Source organism: Ochotona princeps, chromosome 4 (assembly GCF_030435755.1).
Source record: "Ochotona princeps isolate mOchPri1 chromosome 4, mOchPri1.hap1, whole genome shotgun sequence".
Lineage (NCBI taxonomy): Eukaryota > Metazoa > Chordata > Mammalia > Lagomorpha > Ochotonidae > Ochotona > Ochotona princeps.
In genome coordinates this window covers 56036478-56063069 of record NC_080835.1, presented here as the reverse complement: position 1 = coordinate 56063069, position 26592 = coordinate 56036478, and the positions used below count along the sequence as shown (strand labels likewise).

The window sequence follows — 26592 nt, the reverse complement described above, 5'->3', positions numbered from 1 at the left end:
GGGTCTGAGTCTCTTTTTGTTACAGCTCTTTGTGCAGCCCTGCACTAAGAGGGTTATGGGGAGCACTGGACAAGTGAGCCCCAGCCTCCCTGTGGCCAAGCTGTGTAACAACTGTGTGAATTCAAGCTCCAGCATGGGCCTGACAAAAAGCAGACACCTGGTGATTCTGGCCCAAGGACACCTGAGCAAGTGGCCTATCCAGGGCTTTGCATTGGCCACACCACTCTCGCTTCACAGAAGCAAAGCAGGTCCTGCGGTACCTGCCAAGTGGCATTGACCTGAATGGAGCAAGCAGTGCCCCCCAGGCAGGAGTTCCGCTGGAGTGCTGCTGGGGCTGGAGATGGAGGGGCAGGGAGACTTGCAGGCTGGGCAGTACCTGAGAACTTGTAGGCTTCATAAAACCTGGAGAAGAGCAGGGGCCACTTGAAGCGAGCATAATTGACCACATCCTCCTTGACCTTCTGGGCATCAGTTCTCCTCTGGGCATAAATGCCCTGGCAGGGACAGGGAGGAATAGAGGTGAAAAAGACAATGAGCGAGCTCTGTTCAGAAGCCACCTGGCTGCTCGGCAGACATAGGTATGAGCTGGAAGCCGCAACCATGGCCACACAGATCCTTGGCTGCCTTCCAAGGCCCCTGCAGCCTCCTACCTTCTTGTGGGCAGCAATGGCCAGCTGGGCCCACTTCTCCAACGTCTTGAGTGGCGTGATCTCACGATCAGGGATGTAGGTGGGCACAAGGCTCAAGAGGCGCTCCAGGATCATCTCGGAGCCGTAGTCCACGAAGTACTGTTGGGAAGCCAGCTCGGCCAGGTCATCCTCCTAGGGGGATGGGCTCCGTCATGCATACCACCCAGACCCCATGGGGAGCCCTTGCAGACCACGAAAACCCACCCCCACCCCAACCTTCCCCTGGCCTGAGGATGCCACATTTTTATTGACGTTCCACAGAATTCTTGTCTGTTCGGTTGCACGGCAAGCTCCCTGAGGACAGGGCCACATATGCTTCTGTTCCCCCGGGATACCCTCAGCACTGCCAAGCAACTGGACTGGAGCATGCCAAAACACCAGCTGACTCACAGTGACCCCTCTCCTTAACCCCTCTGAGACAAGGCCCAGAATTGACAAGCTAGAGAAGAGGAAAGTTCCAGTCCTGGAGAATGGAGACGTGGGAGGGGTGCAGGCGGCTGGCATGGTGGGAGTGCCCCATCGCCCCACTGCCATCTCTGTTGCATGGCTGTGACATCACCAAGGGGGCAGCCACAGCGCTGACCCCCTAGCAGTTGCTGCTGCAAAGATTCTGGGAGCCTGGTGGGCCTGGCACGTAGCCCTTCTCCCCCCAGGCTGGCACATGGCAGCCCCACAGATACCTGCCTGAGGTTATAAAGAGAGGCAAGGGTTAGAAGAGAGGCTGAAGGCAGCAGGTTTGGTCCAGGTCTGAAGTGTTACAGAAATGTAGCAAGTGGGGTGGGAGGGTGGGACGCAGTAATGCATTCTGATGGAGTATCAGCTTACCAGAATCCTCCCACCACCCATACCACTGTTATCACCACCACACTCAGCACACATCCCTCGCACCCCCATCAGCACCAGCAGCAACCATACTCATTTCCATCATCCCCAACCTCAGCGTCACTAACAGGCCCCCCAAGCTTATTATCAGAACCAGAACAATCATTGTTCTCGTTTCTATTCTTAGGAGGTGATAAAAGGATCGGCATTTGCAAACTCTGGTCCAAAGCAATGGGTCTCTTTCTTGTTCGAGCACAGTTCTCGGGGCTAACTCAGGACAACAGTGTAAGTCCTGAAGCTCCACCCCATGCCACAACAGTCCCTGTGGCACTGCAGAGACAGCTGACACTGGCAGAATTCAAGGCATCCTGCAGAGCCCATCAGGTTAGGCATCAAGTCCTGCAGAAGGCAATCTCAGGCAACTACAGCAGGCCCTGAGCCCACCTTCAGAAAGCAAGCGAGCACTCACCTTCTCACACCTGTACTCGCCAAACTTGACCCCTCGCACCACCTGCTGGTAGATGAGGTTTGTGGCCACGTTGTCTTCCGCAGGGTTGTGCCAAGGCGTGAAGACCTCTTTGCGGAAGAAGAGCCTCCAAGGGGCATTGCGCTCCTGGGCACCTTGCTCTTTGGCATACTGCTCACACTGGGAGATAGCATCCATGACATGGTCACTGCCGCTGCCCAGGGAGGACACCTGTGGACAAGCAGAGCAAGCCCAGTGGAGGGGAGGGAAGGGACTGCAAAGGGGCAACTGCTATGCCAGCTGTTCTCAGCATATAGAAACCAAGGCTGGGGCCCAGCAGCGTGGCCTAGCGGCTAAAGTGCTCGCCTTGAACATGCCCCGGGATCCCATATGGATGCCGGTTCTAATCCCGGCAGCTCCACTTCCCATCCAGCTCCCTGCTTGTGGCCTGGGAAAGCAGTCGAGGATGGCCCAATGCACTGGGACCCTGCACCCACGTGGGAGACCCGGAAGAGGTTCCAAGTTCCTGGCCTCGGATCAGCGCGCACTGGCCGTTGCGGCTCACTTGGGGAGTGAATCATCGGACGGAAGATCTTCCTCTCTGTCTCTCCTCCTCTCTGTATATCTGACTTTGTAATAAAATAAATAAATCTTAAAAAAAAAAAAGAAACCAAGGCTGTGGGAGGCCCTCAGGACACAGACAAGATGGGGACCCTTTGGTCCCAGCCACAGGCTCTTAACTGATGTGTCTCAATTTGGGGGCAGTTTTGTGGGAACTCTCATTTCCTAGTGCAAGTCTTTTGTGAAACTGCTAGACGGATTGTCATTGAAAACACAAGGAGTTTCTGCAGGAGAAAAAAGGCAAGCCAAGAGTGCCCAACAATATGACTCTGTCCTTGGGCAGACACGCCGGTGTGGGAGGCAGGAGATACGCAGGTGTCCCCGCTCAGCTGAGGAGGGAAAGCTCCTAGTCTCCCGTGTGCACAGTGGACACGCACGCAGATAAGGACACAGGAAAGGAGCAGCCCTCCACATGTACAGTGCCCCAGCAAGCAGCAAGACCCCCTGGCCCAGGACCAAGCAGCTGTTCACCGTGTTCTTTCTCAGGTCCTGGGGCACATAGCACAGAGGAGTGCTCTGGTTTCTGCTCTCCATGTGGGTCTGAGACTCCTTCAGTGCTTGCTACCACATTGGATCAGATGCCAGGCTCACCCTCAACCCACAGAGGCACCAAGGCCGTGGGAGATAAGCCACTCTCCTACCCCAAGGTCACCCCAGGGATGGGAACTGGCAGGTCGCCGGCAGGCCTGATCTGCATGTGACCAGCAGGAGGCGCTGTGGGGCTGCCACACCTTATCAAAAAGGGCGATGTAGAGGGAGAACCCGAAGCGATCCTTGAGCGAAATCTTGTCGGCCAGCGCATTGCACAGCTCTCGGGCGGTAGTCGCAGAGTCAGTCAGCAGGGTCTTGGTGGTCCCATCCATGAATGTCACGGGCAGCATGATGGGCTTCTTGGATTTGGTGGCCTAAGAGTAACCGAAGAGGGTGGTGGTGGGGATGGGGTGTCCCTCTACTGAGGTCAGCTGCCTGGGCACTGTTCCCAGCTCTCTTGTCCCTGAGGGTCTGCACAGCTATCCCTGAACCCAGGTCCCTAGCTTCAAACTGGGAAAGTGCCTGTCTGTCACAGGTACCTGGGAGGCCTCACCATGTGGCTGACCCCAAAGGGACCTGTAGGGTCCACAAGCCAGAGCTCTTGGGTTGGGGAGTCAGGCAATGCCTAGGGGCTGTGCCTTCACTTCACATGACAAAGGGCCTATGAGACAGGTGGCATCAGCACTTTCCAGCACAGCCAACAAGTGGCAGAAGGTCACTGAGCCACAAAGGACATCCCCTACCCTGCCCAGGCTCTGCTGACAAAGAGCCGAGTAATCAACTGTGCTTTGGGGGATTTCTGGTTCCAATGGGCCTGGGATTCCAGAACCAGAGGGTGGGCACTAGAGGAATCCTGGAGTCCTAAGGCAGAATGTTTCTAGGGTACACGCAGGCACCCACACACACAGGCTAGGGGGTGCACCTGTAGCTCCAGCCAGCTGGGTGGCTGTGTCCGCGTCCCATTGACGAAGGTCCTCCTCAGGCGCTCCTCACAGTATGGCGCATAGCCAGGTGGCCCCCCGTGGATGAAGTTCCGCAGATACTGCAAACAGGGACCTGTGAGGCAGCCCTACCTGCAGTCCCTCACCCTACTCCAGGACACTGTCTGCCCACAGCCTGCCCTCACTCTCTGGGGCGCCCACTGGTTTAGGGTTGAGATCCCCACAATCCAGCCTCCCTGTTCTCAGTAGCATCCCCTGCCCCCCTGGCTTAACTGTCCCTCCACCTGCACCCTCCAGTCAGGTCGGCCCTGCTTGACCTCTCTTCCTCAGCACTCAGAAGCCAGTCCCATGCCCCCAGAGGCCCCCCCCCCACTAGAGGGTGCTCCTGAGTCTCTGCCTTGTGCTGCCACCCTGCTCTCAGGTGCCTCCCCTACCTTCACGAACTTCTCCGAGGGGGCAAAGCAGCCAACACAGAGGGACACGAGGATCCAGCCACGGGCATAGCTGCTCTTGGAGGGGTTGTGGGTAAGCTGCTTGCTGAGCTGGCAATAAATCTCATCCCTGGGCATCAGGGCAGGCAAGACAGGGGCAGTACTTAGAGTAGTGTGGCAGGGCACAACTGGGCTGTACAGCTTGCCCGAGCTCACCCAGGAGGTGGCAAGGCGGCGGGTAGGCTGAGTCGTGGAAGAGGAGCTTTAGAGAGATGAAGCACCTTCCCAACTCCAATGCAGATGCAGTGGCCACGGCCCCATCATGCAGAGGGTGGCAGGTGTTGTGCTCTGGACATGATGGCTGCAGCCACTGGTACCCACGCTGATAACCCTAGACTTGCTCGTGCCTCACCCCGGACCAGCTGAGTGGCCCAGGTGAGTCTACATCTCTGACCCGGGCCCACAGAAAGGCCAGCAGGTGTGGTGTCTACTGATGGCAGTTGCAATCACAGGAATGAGACAGCATCCAGGAGCGGCTCTGGCTGGGGCAGCAGAAAGCCTGCTTCTTGGTGGTGTTTGTGTAACACTGGAAGACTTCAGTGACTGAGAATTACATTCACCACGAGATGGAAGCAAGGAAGTTGAGGTTTTGTAATTTTAAAGGGCTCTTTACCATACTGCCAGGAAAGAAAAAGGAGCCAAGGGCCTAGGAATCACCCAGCAGTCAACCTTCAAGTACATTGGTGGCAGGAATTGCCAAGTGTGGGCCCCACAAGGAGCCAGGGCGCACCAGGGGGCAATCCTGTGCCCTCTCCCCCATGGGAAGGGGTAACCATCACCACCGGCTACCAGTTTTGAGACTTTGTGAAACAAGACAACATCAAAGCCAATCTGGAAGTTTCAACATCTTATGGTACCCTGCCCACTCTCTCCACCATTTTGTAAACCTAAAGTAATTCTCATATCCAGGAAGCAACAGGGTAGCTTTTCCTGCATAAAAGGAACTCAGCTTGGCAAGCTTTCTGACCAGAGGCGGCTGCCGGGAAGCTGGGAGAAAGGAGGGACTGGCTGTGGTCCCTCAGAGACCTGACAGCCCAGCACTCTGTCTCTCACTCTGTGGATGAGGGGAGGGGCAGCAGAAGACAAGGGGTGTGGGGGACCCAGCACCCTAAGGCCCATCTTCCCCCCTCTCTCCTTCCAGCAGCACACGAGTCCCTGGGCTCAGCTCTCCTATAACTGGATTGTCTAGGACAGATGTGGTGCTCAGTTATGTCCCAGTGGCCCCACTGCACCCTGTGACCCAGCAATGATTCCGCCATTGCTGTGTTGGCTCCACCACCTTCCCAGCCCCCCAGGGCACTGGTTGGGGTCAGTGCTGTCCCTGAGTGAGTCCTGGTGAGCCAGCCTGATCCTGAATCTCAAGCTTTGGGTCCTGAGATGTGAATTCTTCCTCCCTGCTCCCATCTCCTGGCATCACTACAGGGATGTCATCTGCAGCAAGGCCACTGCCATGCCCTGGAAGCCCTTAATGAACTTGCCCAGCCGTGGGCAAGTGCCCACAGTATCAAACACTGAGCTATTCCAGCAAGCTGGCAATGACAGGGACGGAGCTGATCTGTCCTAAGACAGGTGTCAGTCATGTGTTAGACATGTCTCATGGTTTTATCTTTCCTCAGGCCTAAGAGGTGGACACTATGAAAGTCACCCCGTTCAGACAAGGAAACAGAGGCTTTGGCATGGGAAATGGCTCAGCCAAGCTCACCTAACCAATTGCCCACAGAGCTAGACTCATGTTACTAGGTGATGGCATCACCCGCAGCCACTGACAGCTTTTTGGCCCCACCCCAAGGGAGCCCCCCTACCCTGGCCCTCCCTGCATCCATCCTGGTACTGACCGGAGTGCTGGCCGCAGGATACCATTGCCAATGATGAAGTGCAGTTTCTCCAGGTTGGAGGTGGGCCGGTCCTCCAGCATGCTGTTGCCCCGCACTGTGGGCTCCCCATCGTGCAGCCTCTTAGTCACCTGAGCCACAGAGATGGCAGTGGGGGGGCTTGACCAGGCACAGTGAAGGGGGGATGCCACCTTGGACTTTTGTCAGCTTGTTCCACTGAGAATGGATGCCCAGGAGCAGGCAGGGCACTGGGCACCGTGTGCTGAGTGCCACCACTGTCACCAGCGGCAACCACACAGCATGCAGGGTGCAGTAGCTACTGGAATCAGAGGCAGAGGCTCCCCCACAGCCTCCTTGACACCCCACACCTCAGCGCCACCCGGGGGCGGCTCTTCCAGTCAGGATGTGGACCTGCTGCTCTATCTGAGAGGGCCCATCTCACACACAACCCTAGTACCCAGGGTCCACTGTGGGTTCCGATTGTCCTGTTGCCCACACCCAGCTGCCCAGTTAGTTCTGAGATTTCCTCGCTGCCAATCCTACACAGCCCGCAATGCCAGCCCCTGCCCTGCTTGGAAGCTGCAGGGGTGGCAAGAAGCAGTTGTGGGTGTTGCAGATAAGGCTGTGCAAGGGCCTTGCGCCCTCCCAGCTCCTCGGCTGCCGTCTTGCGCCTCCCCCCTGACCCAGGCCCCTGTGAAGTGGAGGTCCATTGGGTGTGGAGAGCTGGGATTCACATCTGAGGTCTCATGGCTGGAGGACAGGAAAGGAGAGGGCAAAGGCAGGGCAGGGGCCCTTGACACTGCCAATGGAGGGGAGAGGAGGGGACGCCTGGGCAGAGGAGGAGGAAGGCAGGAGTTCAGGCAGTGGGGCTGGTGTGCACATGTGTAGGGTTCCTGGGGAGCAGCCCCAGAGCTGTAAATGCCCTAGTCTCTATCTTTGTATGAGACCCCCGATTTCCACCCACCCCACCCCTCTCTCACAGCGGCCCTCCCCAGCTGTCAGCTCCCTCCTCCAGGAAGCCTACCCTGAACCCAGCCCCAGCCTGAGCTCACCAGCTTCTTCACACACACGTGTGTGCCAGCTCCTGTTCCCACCCCCACTGCTGTCGTGTCCCCAGCCAACAGGGACCCCCGAGTCCACAGACCATCATCTAAGCCCCGGCTTGGTGACACGAGGCACTTGCCCTGGGCTGCCAGTCCCAGCCTATGCCCTCACCTCCTCTGTGAGCTTCGACTTCTTCTTTAGAGTCAAGTGCACCAGCTTGTGTCTCACAGTGCTCTTCTTCTGGCCCTCTGGGAGCTGGGTCTGAAGGACAGACACATTCAGGGCACGTGCCTGGGCAGAATGGCAGTGGCAGGAGCCCGGGCCACCACACCTCCACACAAAGTCCTGACGAGCCACCGTTGCCCTACAGCCCTCACCCACACCTCTCACAGCTGACTGGCAGTTACTGGCTCTGAGAAGCACAGCACACTGCCCCAAACCTCTCAACAATCTAGGCGGGATGGCAGCTGCCTCCAACTGCAAGGCCCTCCCTACCTACTGAGCCACATGGCTCAAAATGTGGATGAGCATTTGACAGCTTGCAAAACATCCACTGGCTAGTTCCTAGTAGTGGGTGGAAGAGGGTCGAGGGCGGGCAGGGTACTGAGGCAGGGCTGTGTCACAGCACCCATTTCCGACTGAGTCCTCACCCCTCCCCGCACAGCCTGGGGGAGCTGGCTGGGGACAGGTGGCCTCACCTCGCCCTCGCCCTGCAGGGCCTGCAGCTCCCGCTTGTACGTCTTCCTGCCCAGGGTCTCGTAGATCTTGGTCATCACGGGGATCTTCTCGCTGCCGTCACTCATGGCCGTGTGATACTTGGGCTCAGGGAGGTCCCCCATGAAGCGCAACACCGTGACCCAGACTGCCAGGGCTGCCTGCGGACCGGGTGCACTGGTCAGTGGGCCAGACAGAGAGATGCCACAGCCCTCACAATAAATACCCTGGGGTGTGGGGGAGCAGCTAGAGAGACATCCCCTGTACAATCTGGCAGGTCACGGTCAAAACTGGGTGCTGGGGTGACGACCAGAGCAAGAACTGGTGGCTGTCCACCCAAGCACCTGCCTGCTCACCCTGGCACCTGCCTGCCCAGATGCCCACCACCGCCACCCCTAGCCCAGCTCCTGGCAGCAGTGACCCAGACAGGTGGGCCTCACCAGCTGGTCGCCCTCATCATCATGGAAGAGCAGCGGCTGCTTGAGCGGCCGCCGGGTGTAGGAGTGTGTGGTGGTGCCCTGGAAATAGGTGGCAGCGAACTTGGCAAACTTATAATCTGAGAGGTCCTCCTCATCTTCATCCGGCAGCGGCAGGGCTGCGTCCACATCCTCCTCCACCATCTCCCTCCGCCCGCGCTCCAGGTCCTGAAAGCACACAGGGCGGTTTCCCACCCAGGCTCCAAGCCCAGCAGGCAGGAGGAAGGACCTGGGGCAAACTCCAGACTGGGCTGCCTCCCCACCCCACACCCCAGGCCCAGCATGAGCAGCCCTTTCCCCAGGATACTGTCCTGTCCTCTAATGCCCAGAATGTTGCCATGCTCGGGTATAAGCTCGACTGTAGGCTTGGGAAGGACAGTGAAGGCCCAAGGTCATGGAATGGCTGAGTGCTTCGGAAAAGCTGAGTGGACCCTAATACATGTGGCCACCAGAGGAGGGGGCGGGGGGCTTGTCATGCAGGGATGCAAGGGAAGCCAGGTAAGCAGCCTGGTACCTCAAAGCCACTGGGCGCCTGGCCCTCCTGGCCTGGCAGGCCGCCCGAAGTCCCCAGAAAGCCGAACATCTTGTCCACCATGTCCGAGTGGTTGATGGGCTCGTGGCGGGCCCTCTCCATCTGCTCCAGGAGCTCCTTCTTCCGCCGGGCCTCCTCCTTCTCTTTCAGCTCACGCTCCGCGTCCTCCCGAGCCAGCTGAGCCAGGCGCTCCTGGGTGGGCATGCGGGCATGCAGGTGGGCTTGGCAGTAAGTGGTGTGACGGTGCCGGGGGTGGGCTGGGGAGGAGTGCTGAGCCCTAGTAGTCAGCCCAGGAGTGCCCCTGCTACAGCAGCCAGAACTGACTTCTTGACTTCTTCACCTTGGGCCACGCCCAGCTGGGCCTGCACAGTCCAGTGACCCAGTCCTGGTGTCCAGCTTCAGTGGGCCACAGCGAGGCCTCCAGACAAGCCCAGACAGGGACCCTGCCTGCCTGCCCTTTAGGGCTCACCTCCATGCAGCCTGCCCTAAGCCCTGCCCAGGCCCCAAGGGACTTCCTAACCTACAAATCATACAGTTGTGAGCTGTACTAGACCAGCACTGCCCAGGAGAACAATGCAAACCACATATTCAAGAGCAAAAGGAAACAGATGAGGTTCCCCTAAGCAATGGGTTTTGTGAACCTCGTTTGTTTGAGAGGAACAGACATCGATCCCATCTATTCACAACAGCCCCAAGCTGAGGCCAAAGCCAAGATCCTAGGACTCACTCTCCGGGTGGAAGGGACCCAAGTGCTTGAGCCATCTCTGCTGCCTCGCACAGCGGGCTTAGAAGGAAGTTGGAGTCAGGACCTGGCCCAGCCCCAAACCCAGGCATTGCAAAGTGCAACAGAGGCATCTCAATGGGCACCCTACCTGGCAGAGCAAATGACAAATTTCAGCTAATTTCGCTGACATCATTTTAGCACATAATTAGCACTATCAAAACACTAAAATTTCTGATACTGTTTTGCCCACTCAGTCTTCAAGATCCAGTGTGTATTTCATGCTTGGAACACTGTGTCCGCTGCTTGGGTGACATTTTGAATATTTGGTAGCTGGGGCAGGGCAGCTCCTGGGTCCTCTTGCCCAGCTTAGGCTTTTGACCTGGGCATCCCCTCCAAGGGAGAGAAGGCGCTGTGCAGGAGGGCCTGGGTGCTCCAGCTGGGGGCCCCAGGGCCTGTCCTATCCTGTACAGGCCACTGTGTGAGCCAAGGAGGTGCAGGCAGAGGCTTGGGGGCGCCCCACTAACCTGGTGCTTCCGTTCTGCCTCCTCCTTGGCCTTCTTGGCACTCATCTCCTTCCGGAGCTTCTCCTCCTCAGCCAGCCGCATCTTCTCAGCCTCAAGCCGTCGCAGGTACTAAGGCAGGGGGTGTCATGGCTGTCACAGGGCTTCCCCACGCCCCACCCCATGTTCTGGAACCCTCCAGGTGGCACAGTCGGCTAGACATGATCCCAAAGGGTGGCTGGGAGGGTAGCAGGCAGCGCCTGAAGTGAAGCACCTCTACCCTCCTGAGCTTGGCTTCCTCACCTCAGCCCGGAGACGCCGGTGTAGCCTGCGGGCAATCATTCCTCTGGCATAGGCCTGCACAGTGAGCACAGCCCAGAGCCGGTGGCGGAAAGCCTTGCGCACAAGGTAGGCACGGCAGCGGGCCTGGAACTGGATGATGCGCCGGCGGGCCAGGCGGTACTGCTGCTGCAGCTTCCGGGAGCGGTGCACGGCCTGCAGCCGCAGGAAGCCCAGGCGCATCTGCAGGTACAGCAGCCCACGCTCAGAGCCCACCCAGCAGACACATCCCACCAGCAGGGTCTCCAGTGCTGGCAACCCCCAAGGCACACTGCAATCTCCCTTCAATACTCTGCTCACACACATCCTACAGTTCAGCTCTGTCTTCTCAAGGGTAGAACATTTCCAAAGGCATGACCAGGAGCCACAATCAACTGGTCTCCTGTGCCAGCTCTCGCCACCCTCTGTTTACGTGGTAGCCCAGTTGCTCCACAGAGGCCCAGAGGAGCCAGCTACTCAGGCCCTCCCTGAGCTCCCTTGGGACCCACCCTAATATCCCCGTAGCACAGCAAGCAGCCTTGCAAGCCACAGGAGTTGGACTTTGGGCGGGAGGAAGACAGGCAGGCAGGCAGGGACTGGCTAGGGCAGTGGCAGGAGGCCAACCAGGCCCCAGACCATGCTGCTCCTGGGGCCAGGGATGGCTGCTGTTATGACAACGAGATGGGGTCCAAAGGCCTGGTGTGCTGAAGGGCCTCCCAGGACACGGCTCACCAGCCCGTAGTTCCTCCGGCAGGTGTGCCCCCTCCAGTGCCTCTGGATGACCGTAGCTGCACTCTTGAGCTTCAGGAAGTTGGATCTGAAACAGTGGAGGGGATGTGGAGCAGACTGGTGCCTTCAGGGGTGCGGGCAGGCTTGGGGCCAAACAAGCATGTTAAGTCTCAACTCGATGGCCAGGCTGCCTGCCTTGGCTTTGAAAGGTGCACAACCTGCCCGTGCCCCAGTTTCTCCACCTATAAGATGGGCAAACAAATTCCTGATGTTGAACTATGCCATGGAGCCCATCAAGGGACACGTTCAAAAGGTGCCTGGTGAATGCACACATGTGTGTGCAGGGACATTGGTGACGTCACAGCGGAAATCTGCACGCTGCTGACTTTCTCATTTTATGGGGCAGGAAAAGGAGACTTGCTGATATTGGGATGGGAGCCCTGATGAGCACACAGTGAGGTCAGTGCCATGTCTCTGCACACAGTAGGCTGCTTCTTGGGGTCACAGGTGCCTTCTACACCACATATCACACAGCCTTCTACACCACATATCACACAGCTGGGATCTGTCGCTAGCAAGGCAAAGTAAGGTGGATGTGAAGGTTGGACACTCTGGGATGTGGGTAAAATGCCAATGGCTGCCAGGCATGCACACCTTAGCCACGGGGATGGCAGGGAGGTGGAGGGCACCATATGAGCTGCCCATGGGGCTGGCACTGATGCATCACACTCCAGGGTCTTCCTATTGATGAATCATCACAGGTGTACACAGGCCCCTTCCATACAGTACAGAACCAACTATGATTGGCAAGGCCTTCCATTTCTTCTCCAGGAAACCCACCATGCTGAGATGCAGTGGGGGCCCCTGTGTGCATCTGAGTCAGTCAAGGATGCCTGTTCTCCTGCGCTCTCCTTGTGGGACAGAGGGGCGCCCGGCGAGCACATGCTCACATACGCCATGGGTATAGGTGGGCGGGGCTGCCCAGGCATCCTACCTGTCCTTGAAGCCCCGGATCACCTTCTGGAGGAGGATGACTCTGTCGGTGATGGCCTTGTCCCTCTCCACCTCCAGCAGCATGTCGTGGTGGTCCTGGAAGGCAGAGCTCTTGTGCAGTGTCCCCCGGGGGGTTCTCCACCCGGGCTCCTGCACCCAACCTCACTCAGCCTAGCCCGAGCCTCTCCTCCTGTATCCAGGCATAGGGGAGGTCCCAGGACACCAGGACACCCCTCCCCCAGCCACCAGGACAGACCCAGGTGAGGAGGGTGGGTGGATGCAGCTGTTTTCCAGAGGCCTGGATGGAGAAAGTGGAGGAGTTTAACTCCAGTGGGTGGGACCACAGCCCTGTGTGGGAGATCCTAGCTGCAGCCACTGGCTCTACCCAGGCCCGTGTCCCATCAGCTCCGACCTGAGCCAAGCCATTGTCATTTCTATCCAGAGCCTCACGGGCAGCCTGCTGAGCCCCAGCCTCCACTCGAGCCCCCTGTGGCCACCTGCGGCCACACGCCATGGGTTTCTGGTCTAACTTGTGCTGCTTATACTGGCGCTCAAAGCCCTGAGTGATGCAGGTCCCACCCACAGGCTTCCCCAGTGCACCCAAAGCCCTAAGTCTCACTCCAGAGGGACAGGACCTCCCCGGCTCACTCAGCGCACGTGAGTGACACATGCCCAGGGCCCAGCGCCAGGCTCCAGGCCAAGGGCAGGGTCACAGGCAGCCCTGTGTGAGGTGGGGGGAGGGAGAGGGACTGAAGCCTTCATGGTGGAAGGAGTCACACCTGCCAGTGACAATACACAGGGGCCTAGCTGGCTCAGACCAGGCTTTCTGAATGAATGAATGAACGAAGAGTGAGCAATTGAACATGGGACCTTTTGCACCTTGAAATCAGTGTCCATTTTTGAAGAGCCCAGACAGGGAGGACACGGATAAAGCCCCACCCAAGCATCCTGATACCCACTGCCTTCCTGCCTCCTGCCCATGCTCAAAGCTCTGCTCTGCTTCAGTGCCCTTACCCATAGCCTGGGCAGGGCACACACAGCATTTACAACCTCAAGCCAGGGGTTGGAGTGGAGGAGTGGTGCTCATGGCAGCCGCATATGCACAGACAGGCCAAGCTCAGCTTTTTCCAGAGAAAGCAGGGCTCATGGAGACTGGTCCAGAGGCTGAGAGGAGACAGGCTGGATCCCGGACCCCAGTCACCATCCAGTTGGGGGGCTGGGTCCTCCACTTATCCCTTTCCAACTGTGCCCCCCCGCCCCTGCTCCACACATACACCACAGGCAGGAACCCTGTCCTACCCCCATCCCACAGCAAGAAATCTAGCACAACAGAAATGGAAACAGGGAAGTCCACGGTGTCCCCAGTGCAGCTGCCTGGCCCGCCCAGATTCCAGTAAGCTCCCAAGCGCCAGGACTCCACATGGTGGTGGCTCAGGCTGGCCGGGACCTTGCTGATTGCTGCCTGGCAGGAAGTCCCAGGAAGGGAGTGGACAGACTTGACGCTGTCCCAGGCCCAGCAAGGGCCAGCAGCCTGCCCATCACATGGGGCAGGAGCTCCAGGTTTTCAATCAGGCCTCCATGCAAAGCCAGCCTACCCTGACCTTCCATCTCTAACCTACTGTCAATGCTATGACCCCTCCCTGGCTCAAGATGATTTCCAATGTTCCAGTGTCCACTTTCCCTCCCCTGGAGGTGGTCTCACCCTCAGAGACCTGGCAGGAAGGGTCCTGAAGGTCCAGCCCCAAGCTCTTTGCTACACCAGTACCCACTGCAGTCATGTCCCATGGCCCTGGCAGGTGGGGACAGGGGCTGTGCTCACCTTCAGGAAGATCTTGGTCTTGCCAATCTGCCAGTCATCGTGTGTGCCCAGCACAGCCTCAGCCATGCGCTGGCACGTCCCCCGGAGGTCACCCTGCAGGGACACAGGGTACAGGCAACCTCATCCATAGCAAGCCCCCCCAAGTGTCCCTCCAGAGCCAAGGTGGGACTGTCCTCCACCTCTGCTCTTGCCTCACTGAGTGACCGTGGTGAGTCCTCCCCCCGCTGAGCCCCAGCTCTGTGCTTGGTTCAGCAAGATGAGTCCTCCCCCTCCTCTCCAACCTCTCTGCCAACAGGAGCCACCCAGCTGCATGGCCCCCAGTCTCCCAGGCTGTGCCCGGGAGGCAGAGAGGTGTCTTTGCCCACTCCACTACCCAGTAAGCAGGGGCTGGTCCCCTCCCTGCCCTGATGTCATCAGCACACCCAGCAGGTACCTGCTTGTAAGCTGGCTTTACGCCAGGCAGCAGCACCCGGTAACGCTCCACGAACTCCACAAAGCTGTAGCGGATGGGGTAGCCAGCCCGGCGGATGCGGATGGTCTCCATCATGCCCGAGTAGCGCAGCTGGCGCACGCACAGGTGCCTGTCAAACAGCTGCCGGACCCAGAGGTCAGCACATCAGGACCCTAGCTCCCTCCTGCTTGCTCTGTGCTGGTGGGGCCCCCACATGTCCAAAGAGGCCAAAGCCACACTGCAGCATGACGGCATGTGGCAGAGCTGTGTTAGGAGCTCAGCGGTGCCACAGGTCAGCTCCCCTCCTTTGGGGATACCCCAAAGGGCTTCATGGAGGAGGCATCTTGCCCTGAACCTGAAGATAGGCATCTTCCAAGTTGACGGGGCAAGCCTGCAGCAAGGAGCAGGAGTCTGACAGTGCAAGACGCATGAGGGGACTTTTTGCAGAGCAGAGCCAGCTTCCAGGGTGCATGTAGGGATTGGGGTGCATGTGCCAGGCTGTGGGTGCTTTGGGGGACAGGTAAGGAGCTATAGCTGAGGGAGGACAGGCTCAGGGCAAGGTGTGGGTCAGGAAGAGACCAGGTCAGTCACAGCTGAGAAGGATGTCACCCCTGTGGAGAAGAGGGTGGGGCTTGGAGGGGCCAAAGGGTGGGGCAACTGGAGCCTGGAGAAGATTCCACCCCCAAGGCCCAGAGGTCTGGGCCAAGAGAGGGTTCCAGAGCAATTTCAGGGCTGGGCAGATGGCTCCCAGAACCCTAGCCTCAGCCTACATCCGTCCAATAGGACAGAGGGCTCTGAGGCCGAGGCAGGCCAGCCTCCCCCACTCTGGGGAAGGTTTTCCTGGCAGGGATAGCGAGTGGGGAGGCGTGTATGGCCGCTTGGCTTCCGCAGCCCTCGCTTCCTTTCCCAGTGCTCCACTTTCCCCAGCCTGCCTGTCTTCCTTCCTTCCCTCCCCACCACCCGCCCCAGGGCACCCTGCTGGCCTCTGAGAGCCTAAGCTCGGAATGCAGGAACCAGACGGGCCCCTTCAGTCCCCCTCAGGACCCCAGTCCTCCACCCCATGTAGGCTCTCCAAACTGTGGTCCTAACCATGGTCCCTCTGTTGCAGTGGCGTGTGGACAATCTAGCTTGGACCAATAATACAGCAAAGGCTCAACAAACCGGGGCATGCCCGAGCAGTCAGAGCAATCAGAGGTGGCTCCCCGGAGGAGGCAGTGGTTGGAGGGCCTCAGCCAGAACCACGACAGTCTGGACAGCCTTGTACTGAGTATTCCTGAGGTGTTGGGCAGCCTGTGGGTGCGGTTACACAACACACCCCAGGGAGGCAGGGCACTGTTACCTGGCTGGGACCTGAACCTGCACAAGGCCACCTGCGGAGTTGGGGATCTCTGATGCACCTGCTGCTCCTCCCACCCTACTGCCAACTGCACACTTTGTGTCATGCACCCATTCAGGGCCTGCCAGTCTCCCATCACCCACTCCCCCATCCCAGCTTGGGCCTGGCACCTCTGGCCCCAGATAGCCACTCACCATGGGCTTCTTGAACTCATTGGGCTTGATGCAGCGCACGAAGAAGGGCTGGCAGGCACCCAGTGTGCGCATCAGCAGCTCCAGCGAGCGCTTGAACTGGCTGCTGAGTGTGGGCGAGCGCTTCCTGGTCTCGGCGCCCTGGGAGGACAGCAGGCAGCTGCGGTGGGAGGGGCTACGCTGCCCCCCTCACCCCCCCCTCCAGCAGCTGCCCCAGAGGGAAGTGGAAGGGAGGGCAGCAGCAGGGAGAGCCTGACAGACAGGCCAGGCACTAAGAGCTTTCCGGTAACCCCTCTGAGCTTGGGCTGGAGTTTGTGGCCCCTGGATGCCCCCTCCAGGAAGCCTCCCAGGACCTGCTGAGATCTGCAATCCAGGAGGAAACAGCTAGGCAGGAGGGCTGTCTGAAGCCCGGTTCCTGCCTGCTTGGGAGGATCCTGGGCAAGGCACAGCCCCTCTCTGAACCCTGCCCACCTCCCTGTGTCATAGGATAGCTCAGGACCTGGAGCAGGTCCTTAAACTGGGCTGAGCCTTATTTTCCCCAGTGACCAGAGCCGAGGTCAGGAGAAGTGTCCGCGAACAGCAGCTGACTGGGCCTGTCCCCTGCCCCACCTGTGCGATGAGCCGATGAGCTGAACCGCAGCTGCAGCCACGGGGGCTGGGACAGATAATCCTCCTTACACACAGGAACTGACTGCCCTGGCTCCCAAGGGTCCAGCGCTGGCCCAGGCCCCTCCCTGCAGAGTCCTGCTCCTGGGGAAGACCTATGAGCCCCCGCACAGGAAGGGAAGGGTCTCGGGCCCAGGAAAGGGTGCTGCTTCTGCTTCAGTGTCTACTCATGTCCCTGTCTTCCTGGGCATTCTCAAATGAATTTTTTTCTCAGTGAATTAGATGATTATTACAAATTTTGGATTTTGAGAGTCGCAATTTCACCTGATATCTTACAGCAACAAACGCCAGGGATGTCCATGGACAGACGGCCAGGAACACAAGTGCTTGACTCTATACCAAGTTCAAACAATCTGCCACCCATGGTGGTGGGACCTGCTTGGAGGCAGCCAAGGGCGGCTCGCCAGAAAGAGGCGTGGTTTCTCTCGTCACTGCATATGGAGTGTGTTCTAGGAGCTTGTCCAGGAGGCCATGGATATTTTCAGTAGGACGGGGATAATGGCCAGATGTGTGGTCCCCAAGGTTGCCCCTACACCTGATCCCACGGCAGCCCCGGGGGACCCTTTGCCACACACATTACATGTCACAATCCACACACTGCAGATAACACACACCACAGCACACATATAGTACACACTCACATCAAAAACACATGCTCTTTTGCACATGCAACTCATACCATACACATCACACATAACACACTCAGGCTACACAACAAACACACGCAACACTGCATATAAAACACACCCAACCTGCACATCAAACATACAGATAAAACACTATAGCATATACTACACACACAACCTGTGTATACAACATGCATCATACATGTACATACAATATGCACACACAATTACGCCCATGCTCACACACAGAGCACACACCACAGTACACACATACTACACATATACTCAGATCACTCACACCTATGTGTACACACAGGAACACACCATATACATCAGATGTAGCAAAGCATGCACACATGACAGCATACACATACCATACACATGAGCAAACTCCTCCCTTTCTGTGGTTTTGTGGCTCCCTCCCATCTGTGCCCAGCCTATCCCATTAAGTCTTATTGCTAGCCAGGCTGCCAGGGCCTGCGGCAGGCAGCAGCCGCTACAGCACCCAGACCCCCTGCTCCCTGGCGTCAGCTGGGGGCTCACAGATACTCTGCTCCAAAGTCTGCAGGCTGCCCTCATTGGCTCTCCTTTACATAGCTGTAGCTGCACATCCCACTGGCTCTCCCTCCACGCACCTGATCCTGGCCAAGCACCCATCCTTGCTCTCTCCAATCTTCCCTCCCACTTCCACACCACACCAACACAGCAGCCTTCCTGCACTCCCACTCCTGTGCAGTTCCCTCGGCAATGGTCCACTTCAGGCTCCCTGCAGCTCCCTCTACCTGCCCCCCCGCCCGCCCACAGCCTCTGCAGCCTCTCAACCCTGCCTAGGATGCATCAGGTCAACTTGGGCTATTGCACACCACAGGCCTTTTGCACATGCTGCCCTCGGCCTTGCAAAAGTGCTTCCTCCAAAAGGCAGGTATTCGTCTCTCCCTCCTTGCCAGCACCTTGACAAGACCTCTCCTGACTTCTACTCGAAATCATACCCCTGCCCCTGTCCCCTCCATCCTCCTCCCTGATCTTCCCCCCACCTCCTACCAACATGCAACACGATGGAGGGAGCGCTGATGGGTTTCCCATCTGCTAGAACACAAATTCCACAAGGAGAGAGGTTTTCCTGTCTGGTCACTGCTGCTGCCTGGAAGCTAGAGCAGCGTCAGCCAGGGAAGGCCTAGGCAAGGCTTTGCAGAGGGAATGAACACATGAATGAACCCACAGAGCTGTAGGCACAGTCTGTTCTCCCACTCCAGTCCTCCAGTCTCTGACTCGCTCTTGGAGGGCAGGTGACTTTCCCAACAGCCAGGTGGGGCTGCAGACGACAGTGGGAACTCCAAAGGCTAAGGGAGGTTAAATGACTCTACGAGGATCAAAGGGGAGACCCGGGGGGGGGGGGGGGCGTGGGTGGCAGTAGGCCACCAGCATGGAGAGGAGACATCCTGTGAGAGCCTGGGGCTGGATGCGTGGCTGGGGCTAAAGTGAGCCAGGGGCTTCTGGCTGCCAGGGAGAACTGTCCTGCTCACGGATCCCCAGCCCCTTCATCAGTGCTGCCCCAGGAGGCAGACACAAGAGTGTAAGGAGGGGGATGGGGGCAGTGGTGGAACAGACAAAACCACACCTGCCTATGGCACTGGCATCCCACATGGGCAGTTCGAGTCCTGGCTGCTCTGCCTTGAATCCAGTTGCCTGCTGATGGCCTAAGGCAGCAGAGTGTGGCCCAAGTCAGAGACCTGGAAGAAGCTCTTGGCTTCTGGCTTCAGAACAGCCCAGCTCCAGCCAATGCAACCATTTGGGGAGTGAATCAGCAGATGAAAGATTTCTCTATGCCTTTCCCTGTCTCTGTTGTAATGGTGCCTTTCAAATAAATACATTAAAAAGGAGAGAGAGACAGAGACAGAGAAAGAGATAGATAGAGAGAAAAACACGGAGGGGTTGGGCAGCTGCAAGGAGTGGGAGGAGTCTCAAGGTGGCAAGGTGGGCTTCCCTTTGCAGCCAGAACACTGCCCCCCAGTGACCACCTCCCAATGTTTCACCGTCAATCAAGGGGACTTCCTGCCCCATTGACACAGTGAGCAGGTATCTCCTAAACGCGATACCTACAGTAATAGCCCAGGCTTTAAACACCCACTGCCAGGTACTGGGACAGTTGGCTTGAGCCCTCATTTGTGTAGGATCTTGGGCAGGTGCCAGGATATCCTGGAGACAGATCCAAGTTGCAGTCCCTTCTGTGTGACCTTGAGTCATGGTAAGTACCCACGGGTGGCTGTGAGAGTGAATGAAGTGACAAACTCCAGAGCTTAGTTCCTGACTCAGAAGAGGGGCCTGGGGGATGTGACCCCATCATATGTGTCCCTGCTGCATCCCAGTCTCTGCGCTAAAACTCCCTCCCGTGTGGATCACGTCCAGAGACCCCGGGCTCCTGCACTTGGACCCCTCCACATCAGGACAAGAGTTCTTAGACCAAGACACCCTATGGGGAGGCCTCCAGGAGGTCCTGGGAGAGAGGAGTGGGGCAGGGAGCAGAAGGCAGGGCTTGGGCACAGTGCTGCAGCCAGTGATGGGCAGGGTTTCTGGGTGGAGACAGAAGAAGGAAGGGTGGAGTGCACCTGCCTCAGCTATGCTGTAGTCTTGGAGGCCTCCTTGGGTGCAGGAGCCCCGAGTGCCTGGGACCCCTACCCCCCTCTCTCTCTGAGGATGGCCTACGTGTACCTATCACCCTGCCAGGCCTCAGCACTGGCCTGCATGTGCATTCAGTGGGTGGCAATACAGGTACTGCGGCCCAGCCCCAGGACAAACGTCCTTGCTCTGTGAGCCAGCAGGTGTGTGCTCAGCAGGGTGTGCTCAGGAGGCCAGATGTGGGACAGCTGTGGTGACAGCATTAGGTAGAGAGAAGTCAAGGCTGTGCAGGGACAAGAGAGTCCATGGGGACAGCAGTGCCGGGCTGTCGCTGAGGTAGGGGTCACCTTTGGAGCCACAGCTGGGAGCAGTAGGGTGAGGGGAGGTCTGGACATGGTTATGTTACTCCAGGCCCTGGCAGGCCCAGCTCTACACAGCCCTGCAGAGCCTTAGCCCCTCAGCAACAAGTGCAGACAAGTCCGCCTAGGGCCCTGCTCCACACCCAGGCACAGCACACCCTGGGACAGCCTCACCTCCTTAGCAGCAGGTGCAGACAAGCCCACCTAGGGCCCTGCTCTGCCCCTGGGTACATGCCCTGGTACAGCCTGGGCCAGCCTTACCCTTCAGAACTCAGTTTCCCCCTTTGAGAAACTGAGACACTGACGGCACACACAACTCAAAATTCCAAACTGAACACCACTCCAGAAGACACTCCACAGAAACACAGAGACACTCCAAGAAAGACAAAAACGCACAGGCCTTGCCCCAGGCCTCAGTGTGGCGGTGGGGCCAGAGGCCGAGCGCGAGGCCCTGCCCTCCCAGGAGGGGGACCACAGAGGCCTCGCCTGGGTCCTGGGTCCTTTACCTTGGCCGAAGCTGCTGGCTGGCGGAGAGTGCCCGATGAGTACCCACAGAGAAACTACGAGGGGAACCACAGTGCAGGTGAGACATCAGTCAAGTGGGGCGGCTGGAGCCCCTGGGGGAGGCCCCAAGGGCAGGGCTCTGTCCTCCCCAGGGGCTGGCCAGGAAGCCACAGGGACTGGGATCAAGCCTGAACTACAACATTAGGAATCAGGCCCCTGACGCAACCTCCTGGGACTATGGGGCAGGCAGAGGGAGCACACAGCTCCCACCACCATCTGTGAGGCCCAGGGTCAGCACACAGCCCCCTGTGTCAGGGTCTCAAAGTCACACCCATCTTATACCCCCTTTGCTGGAGCTCCTGGGCATGGACCTGCATGGGTAACCAGTCGCCTGCTGGGGCTCCACTCCATGACTGTCCGCTCTCGGCCCACAGCACCTGCCATGGCAGCACAGCAGGAAGCCCAGACAGGGTTGCCTACAGGCCCCTCCTGGGGCTGGCGGAAGCTGCTGGACCAAGGCAGGGTCCCTGCCCACCCTGCCTTTCCGTGGACCATCCTCCTCCTCCACTGCCACACGCACACCAGCCTCACCATGGCGACATCGGCCTGGAAGATCTGTTTGATGAACTTGTTCCTGGAGGAGTGGACCAGCTGGATGATGTCACCATGCAGAGTGTCCCGGTTCTTTTCCAGAAAGCCTAGGCAGTAGCCAAAAGGGGTCTCCTGTCACCCCAGCTGGCAGTTCCAGACCTTCCCACGTCAGCCACGTCTCAGCTGGGAGGACCCAACCTTCCCCAGTCTCCCCCACTGCAGCCTCATGCAGTTCAGCGCAGGGAACACCAGGTGTGGGGAGGGCGGTGCAGAGTGGACTCCCCAGTGCGCACAGCCCCCCACCCTGATTGCAGGAAGCCAGGAGTGCACCCGCAGGCAGCAAGACTACCTTCATGAGCCTGTCCAAGCCACCACGCACCTTAAAACAGGTGCGGGGAGTCACCTTGCTGAGTCAGGGCATTGCCCAGCAGAGGACGGTGACCATGGAAGCCAGCTCAGACTCAGGAGCTCACTCAATCCCAGGCCTCCATGTTCCACAATGTACCCAACACCCCATTCCCCTGCACATCTGTGGGATGGGATGACAATGGCCTCCCTCCCGGCACTGCCAACTTCCAAGCCAGTTCAACAGTATTGTGATGCGCAGATGGCTCCAGGCTTGCTGTGAATGTCATCGGCTTTGTACTAAGGTGGGTCCCTGGAAGGCCAGCAGGTGGGAGATCAGTACAGATACCCTCATGGCCGAGGCCAAGGTCAGGCCAGCTCTTCACACTGCAGGGAGAGGGCTCGGGGCCTGCTGCCTTCCTTAGACCCCACGGGGATGTTGAGTGATGTAGACCTGGCCTAGGACCCTCTTCTTCCAGCCTCATAGTGAGCTGACCATGGGGTTCCTGGGGAGACACAAACCTTCCTCTGCACGGCTCAGCCTTGACCTTACCGTTGAACGTGGCAGTGGGTAAGAGGGCTGCTTCTATACCTGGCTTTGCCCAGCAGGCAACGTCATGCCTTGTAAGGACTTCAAACACCAAATCCTCACTTTCCCCACAGGTGCCAAACAGCACTGATCCAACTCAGAAGAATGGAAAGCAGGGACTTGGAGGCACACGTGCACGTACTGCCCACACCGTCAGGCAGGGTTAGCCTGGCAGCAGGGCCAGGGCAACAACACGGGGAGGGACCACATACTGGAACAGACCTCAGCCACGAGAGGAAGAGGGAAGGCAGGGGCCTGGGCAGGGTTGGGCCCCAAAGACCTGCTGCTAAGGTCTGGCCATGTCAGACATAAAAGGTCAAACCCTGCACACATCTGCAGAGATCAGGTGCCTGGAACGGTCACGCTCATAAAGTTAGAAAGTAGGATGGAGGCTTTGAGGAGCAGGGAAGGACAAGGAGGCATTACTGGGTGGGTCTGGAACCTTTGTCCATGGTGAGAAGAGGCTATGCAAGTGGCTGGTGAAGGCTTGACACATGCCTGTCCCTAATGACCATAAATTGTTCCCTTAGCAAGGGTTAAAATTGGGGCCAGTGCTGTGGTGTATCAGGTTAAGATGCTGCCTGCAATCCCGGTATCCCATTTGGGGGTCTGTTTGAGTACTGGCTACTCCGCTTCCAGTCCAGCTCCCTCCTTATGGCCTGGGAAAAGCAGAAGAGAATAGCCCAAGAGCTTGGGCCCCTGCACCCATGTGGGAGACATGGATGAAACTCCTGGTTCCTAGATTTGGCCCAGCCCAGCCCCAACTATTGCAACCATCTAGGAAGTGAACCAGAGGATGGGAGACCTCTTTCTGTCTCTCCTCTCTCTGTAACTTTGATTTTCAAATAAATAAAATAATATTTAAAATAATTTTTAAAAAAGGGTTACAGTGGGTGCAGGCAGGTGATACAGTGGGTTATGTTACTGCTTGGAACGCTCTCACTCCATATCAGATGGCCTGAGTTCAAGTCCTGCCTCTGCTTCTGATCCAGCTTCCAGCTGGTGCTCCTGGGAGGCAGTAGGTTATGGCCGCCGACTTGGGTTTCAGTGGCTCATGTGGGAGACCTGGATGGAGTTCCCAGATCCCAGCTTTAGCCTGGCCCAGCCCTTGCTTGTGTGGGCATCTGGAGAGTAGGCCAAACAGCTGGAAGAGCCCTCTGTCTCTACCTTTTAAACAAATAAGTACCTTTAAAGGGGTTTGAATGGTAGACCTATGCCATTTACATCACCTTGAAAATCAGTGAAGGGCTTGAGCCCCATGTGCCCTCTGCCCCCCTCCCCTTGTATCCCAGACCCTGAGCTCTCCCTCCCGGGCTGGGGAGGAGGAAGTGGGGGCACAGACAGGGAACACAGCGCCAGGAGCCCCTCTGTACCTTGAGTCTCATAGTAAACCACGCCTGCAAAGTGGTTGATGCCAAACTGGGTCTCGTGGGCATTCTTGGGTGGAATGTAGTTGGTGTTGAGCTTGTGCTGCGAGTTCAGCTTATGCAGCATGGTGGCATCTGTGCCCTGCAGGGACCCAGCAGCCACTGTCACCCTCACTCCTCCTGCTAAGACTCCCAGCCTTTCCTGTTTGTCTTTACATTCTGTCCCCCAGCCCCTTCAAGAACCCAACCCCTAAGTTCCTGGCTCCTGACTCCGGATTGGCTCAGCTCCGGCCGTTGCAGTCACTTGGGGGGTGAATCATCGGACGGAAGATCTTCCTCTCTGTCTTTCCTCCTCTCTGTATATCTGACTTTGTAATAAAAAAAAATAAATCTTTAAAAGAAAAAAGAACCCAGCCCCTTTATAACCCACACAGAAGCAATTTCCTCATTCACTAAGCATATAAATTGGACATACAACCTTGAAAATCCATTTTCATCTAGAAAAATCAATTTCCCATGATTAAAATCTTGGAAGTGCCTCCTCTATTTCCCAGACATGTTCTGACCCTTAAGCATCTAATTTGCCTCTGACTGCATGCTGAGACCTGTAGGTGCAAGCCCCGTGGCCTGCATGTGGGAGAGGCACACCGAGACGGACTGCCAACCCCTGACTCCTGCCCACCAAGAGGCAGGTGCTGTTCTTCCCATTTGGCAAAGAGGGAAGCTGAGGCTTGCAGTAGGGAGGGGTCCTGCCCACCCCCCAGCCTGCGGGCGGCCCGCTGAGCATTCACCTTGGGGAACTTGCTCTCCTCGTCAATGAGGGAGATGATGTTCATGGGCTTGTTTGCGATCATGTCCAGCGCATCCTGGTTGTCGGTGAACTCGATGTGCAGCCAGTCGATGCTCTCCAGGTCGTACTCCTCCTGCTCCAGCTTGAACACGTGCCGCACAAAGAACTGCTGTAGGTGCTCGTTGGCAAAGTTGATGCAGAGCTGCTCAAAGCTGGAGGGGCAACACAGGGTGAGGGAGGAAGCTGGTCAGGCCCCTTGGCTGCCCTCTGGCACCCAGCTCTGGAATACAAACTGGCACCCACATGGGAGCCTGGCATATACCACTAAGCTACAGCATCAGGCCTGATAAATAAAAAACTTTAAAACAGGGGAGTTGAGGCTTTAAGTCAGAACTTAGGACCCCCAGTCCAGGGCCCTGCCTGCTCTTACATGACCAGGTCTGCAGGCAGGGCTGGCGTGTTGGCAGGCAGGTGCCCTAAGCCCTAATGTAGCACAGGACTTTGGCAAGTGGGGTCTGGACTGTAGCCTTGCACACTCAATGTGTTTCCATGGGAGCAGACTCCATGACAGCCAATCAGGACATGATGGAAGTGAGCTGTAGGAGTCTCCTAGACAGACATGGGGGCCAGGACCCAGCATGCCTGCTCCATCTCTCAGGAGTAGCCATGGCCAGCATGCTCAGGCATGACTCAGGCCTGGCCTCACCTCTGGGTGGGCAGCAGAAGCCTGTGGGGCTTGGAGACCAGAGGTGACCTCCTCAAGCATCTGGGACAGTACCAAAGCCTTGCCCACTCTGAATGACCGAAGGTAAATGTCTGCTGGCCTGGCAGGACCTGCCTGAACCAGCTCCACATGGCCTAAGGCAAGGATATGGTGTCCTGATGAGGAAAAACCATCCCACAGGACACAGCCCCATGTGGTACCTGTTCACGGCAAAGTTCTCGAACCCAAAAATGTCCAGGAGGCCAATGGACCGGCGCGAACTCTTCGTCTCCTGGGAGGCTGGCTTGTGAATGGCCGCATTGATCTTCTCCACGATCCACACGAACAGCCGCCCGTAGATTCCCTGAAAGCGGCTGCTAGAGTCACGGGTCCAACCACCAGACCCTTGGTGGCCCCACTGCAGCCCCATCCCGGGAGCCACGAGCTGCTCACAACTGCCTAAGCCTTGGCCCACATGTGCCCCTTCCTGCCTGATGATGCCCTCACACTGCTGCCTAATGGAGACAGGCTGAGGGGTGAGGGCTTGTGAGGACAGAGCTGGCAAGGTCCCTGGGAGGGGCACAGTGTCTCCTGAGGCTCACAGGGAGACGCATGGGTACCCAGAGCCAGCCCAGGTCCAAGGCAGGTGGGATATGATGCCCAGATGGCCCACTCAGGCCTGCACTCTCCATGGTACCTGCCCATCCCTGGCCAGCCCACCTTGACAAAGGCGTCGCGCACATCCAGCGCCTGCTCCCTGCTCAGCGGGGTGGACACAGTCTCCCCACGGGTGATGAGGGTACGGCTTGTCAGGCAGCTCATTAGGTCCGGGGGGTTCACCTGGTAGGGGGACAGCACACTGCAGCCCACCCCCAGGACCCATACCCCAACATAGTGCACAGGCGCTGCCCCAGCCAACAGCCCCTTGTCTCCCCCAGCAGGCTGCCTCTCCCAGTCAAGGTCAGTTCTGACTCTATGCGTCCACCAAACCAGGGTAAGCATTGGCTGAAAACTGGCAGGCTCAGGTGTCTGATGCATGGACAACATGTATCCTTGCCTCAACTTAGGAGACTGAGGCCCAGAGTGTAGGAAGGAATGACTGACCCAGGGCCCCCCAAACCCCAAGGCAGGACAGACCACTGAGGCTCCCAGTCCTGTGCCCTAAGGCTCAGGGAGCTGTGTCCAGCAAAGCCTGCCCCTGCAGCCCTGCACAGAG

The 26592-nt window shown here is 57.9% G+C and overlaps 1 protein-coding gene across 2 annotated transcripts in view; it reads right to left on the bottom strand.

The window, feature by feature from the left end:
- The window catches only part of MYO7A (myosin VIIA), a 60938-nt gene that overhangs the window by 11470 nt on the left and 22876 nt on the right, over positions 1 to 26592 (bottom strand). For both annotated transcript variants that reach the window (XM_058663641.1, XM_058663642.1), the window contains exons 10-32: positions 26097 to 26216; positions 25598 to 25740; positions 24675 to 24885; positions 23890 to 24025; positions 21583 to 21689; positions 16224 to 16361; positions 14676 to 14834; positions 14243 to 14335; positions 12425 to 12519; positions 11434 to 11518; positions 10687 to 10905; positions 10408 to 10515; positions 9142 to 9351; positions 8592 to 8795; positions 8136 to 8312; positions 7609 to 7698; positions 6397 to 6524; positions 4505 to 4631; positions 4052 to 4171; positions 3330 to 3503; positions 1981 to 2208; positions 651 to 821; positions 377 to 494 (exon numbers count right to left, since the gene is read on the bottom strand). In XM_058663641.1, the coding sequence (XP_058519624.1) occupies positions 377 to 494; positions 651 to 821; positions 1981 to 2208; positions 3330 to 3503; positions 4052 to 4171; positions 4505 to 4631; positions 6397 to 6524; positions 7609 to 7698; positions 8136 to 8312; positions 8592 to 8795; positions 9142 to 9351; positions 10408 to 10515; positions 10687 to 10905; positions 11434 to 11518; positions 12425 to 12519; positions 14243 to 14335; positions 14676 to 14834; positions 16224 to 16361; positions 21583 to 21689; positions 23890 to 24025; positions 24675 to 24885; positions 25598 to 25740; positions 26097 to 26216 (3361 nt within the window). The remainder of the gene's footprint in view (positions 1 to 376; positions 495 to 650; positions 822 to 1980; positions 2209 to 3329; positions 3504 to 4051; positions 4172 to 4504; positions 4632 to 6396; positions 6525 to 7608; positions 7699 to 8135; positions 8313 to 8591; positions 8796 to 9141; positions 9352 to 10407; positions 10516 to 10686; positions 10906 to 11433; positions 11519 to 12424; positions 12520 to 14242; positions 14336 to 14675; positions 14835 to 16223; positions 16362 to 21582; positions 21690 to 23889; positions 24026 to 24674; positions 24886 to 25597; positions 25741 to 26096; positions 26217 to 26592) is intronic.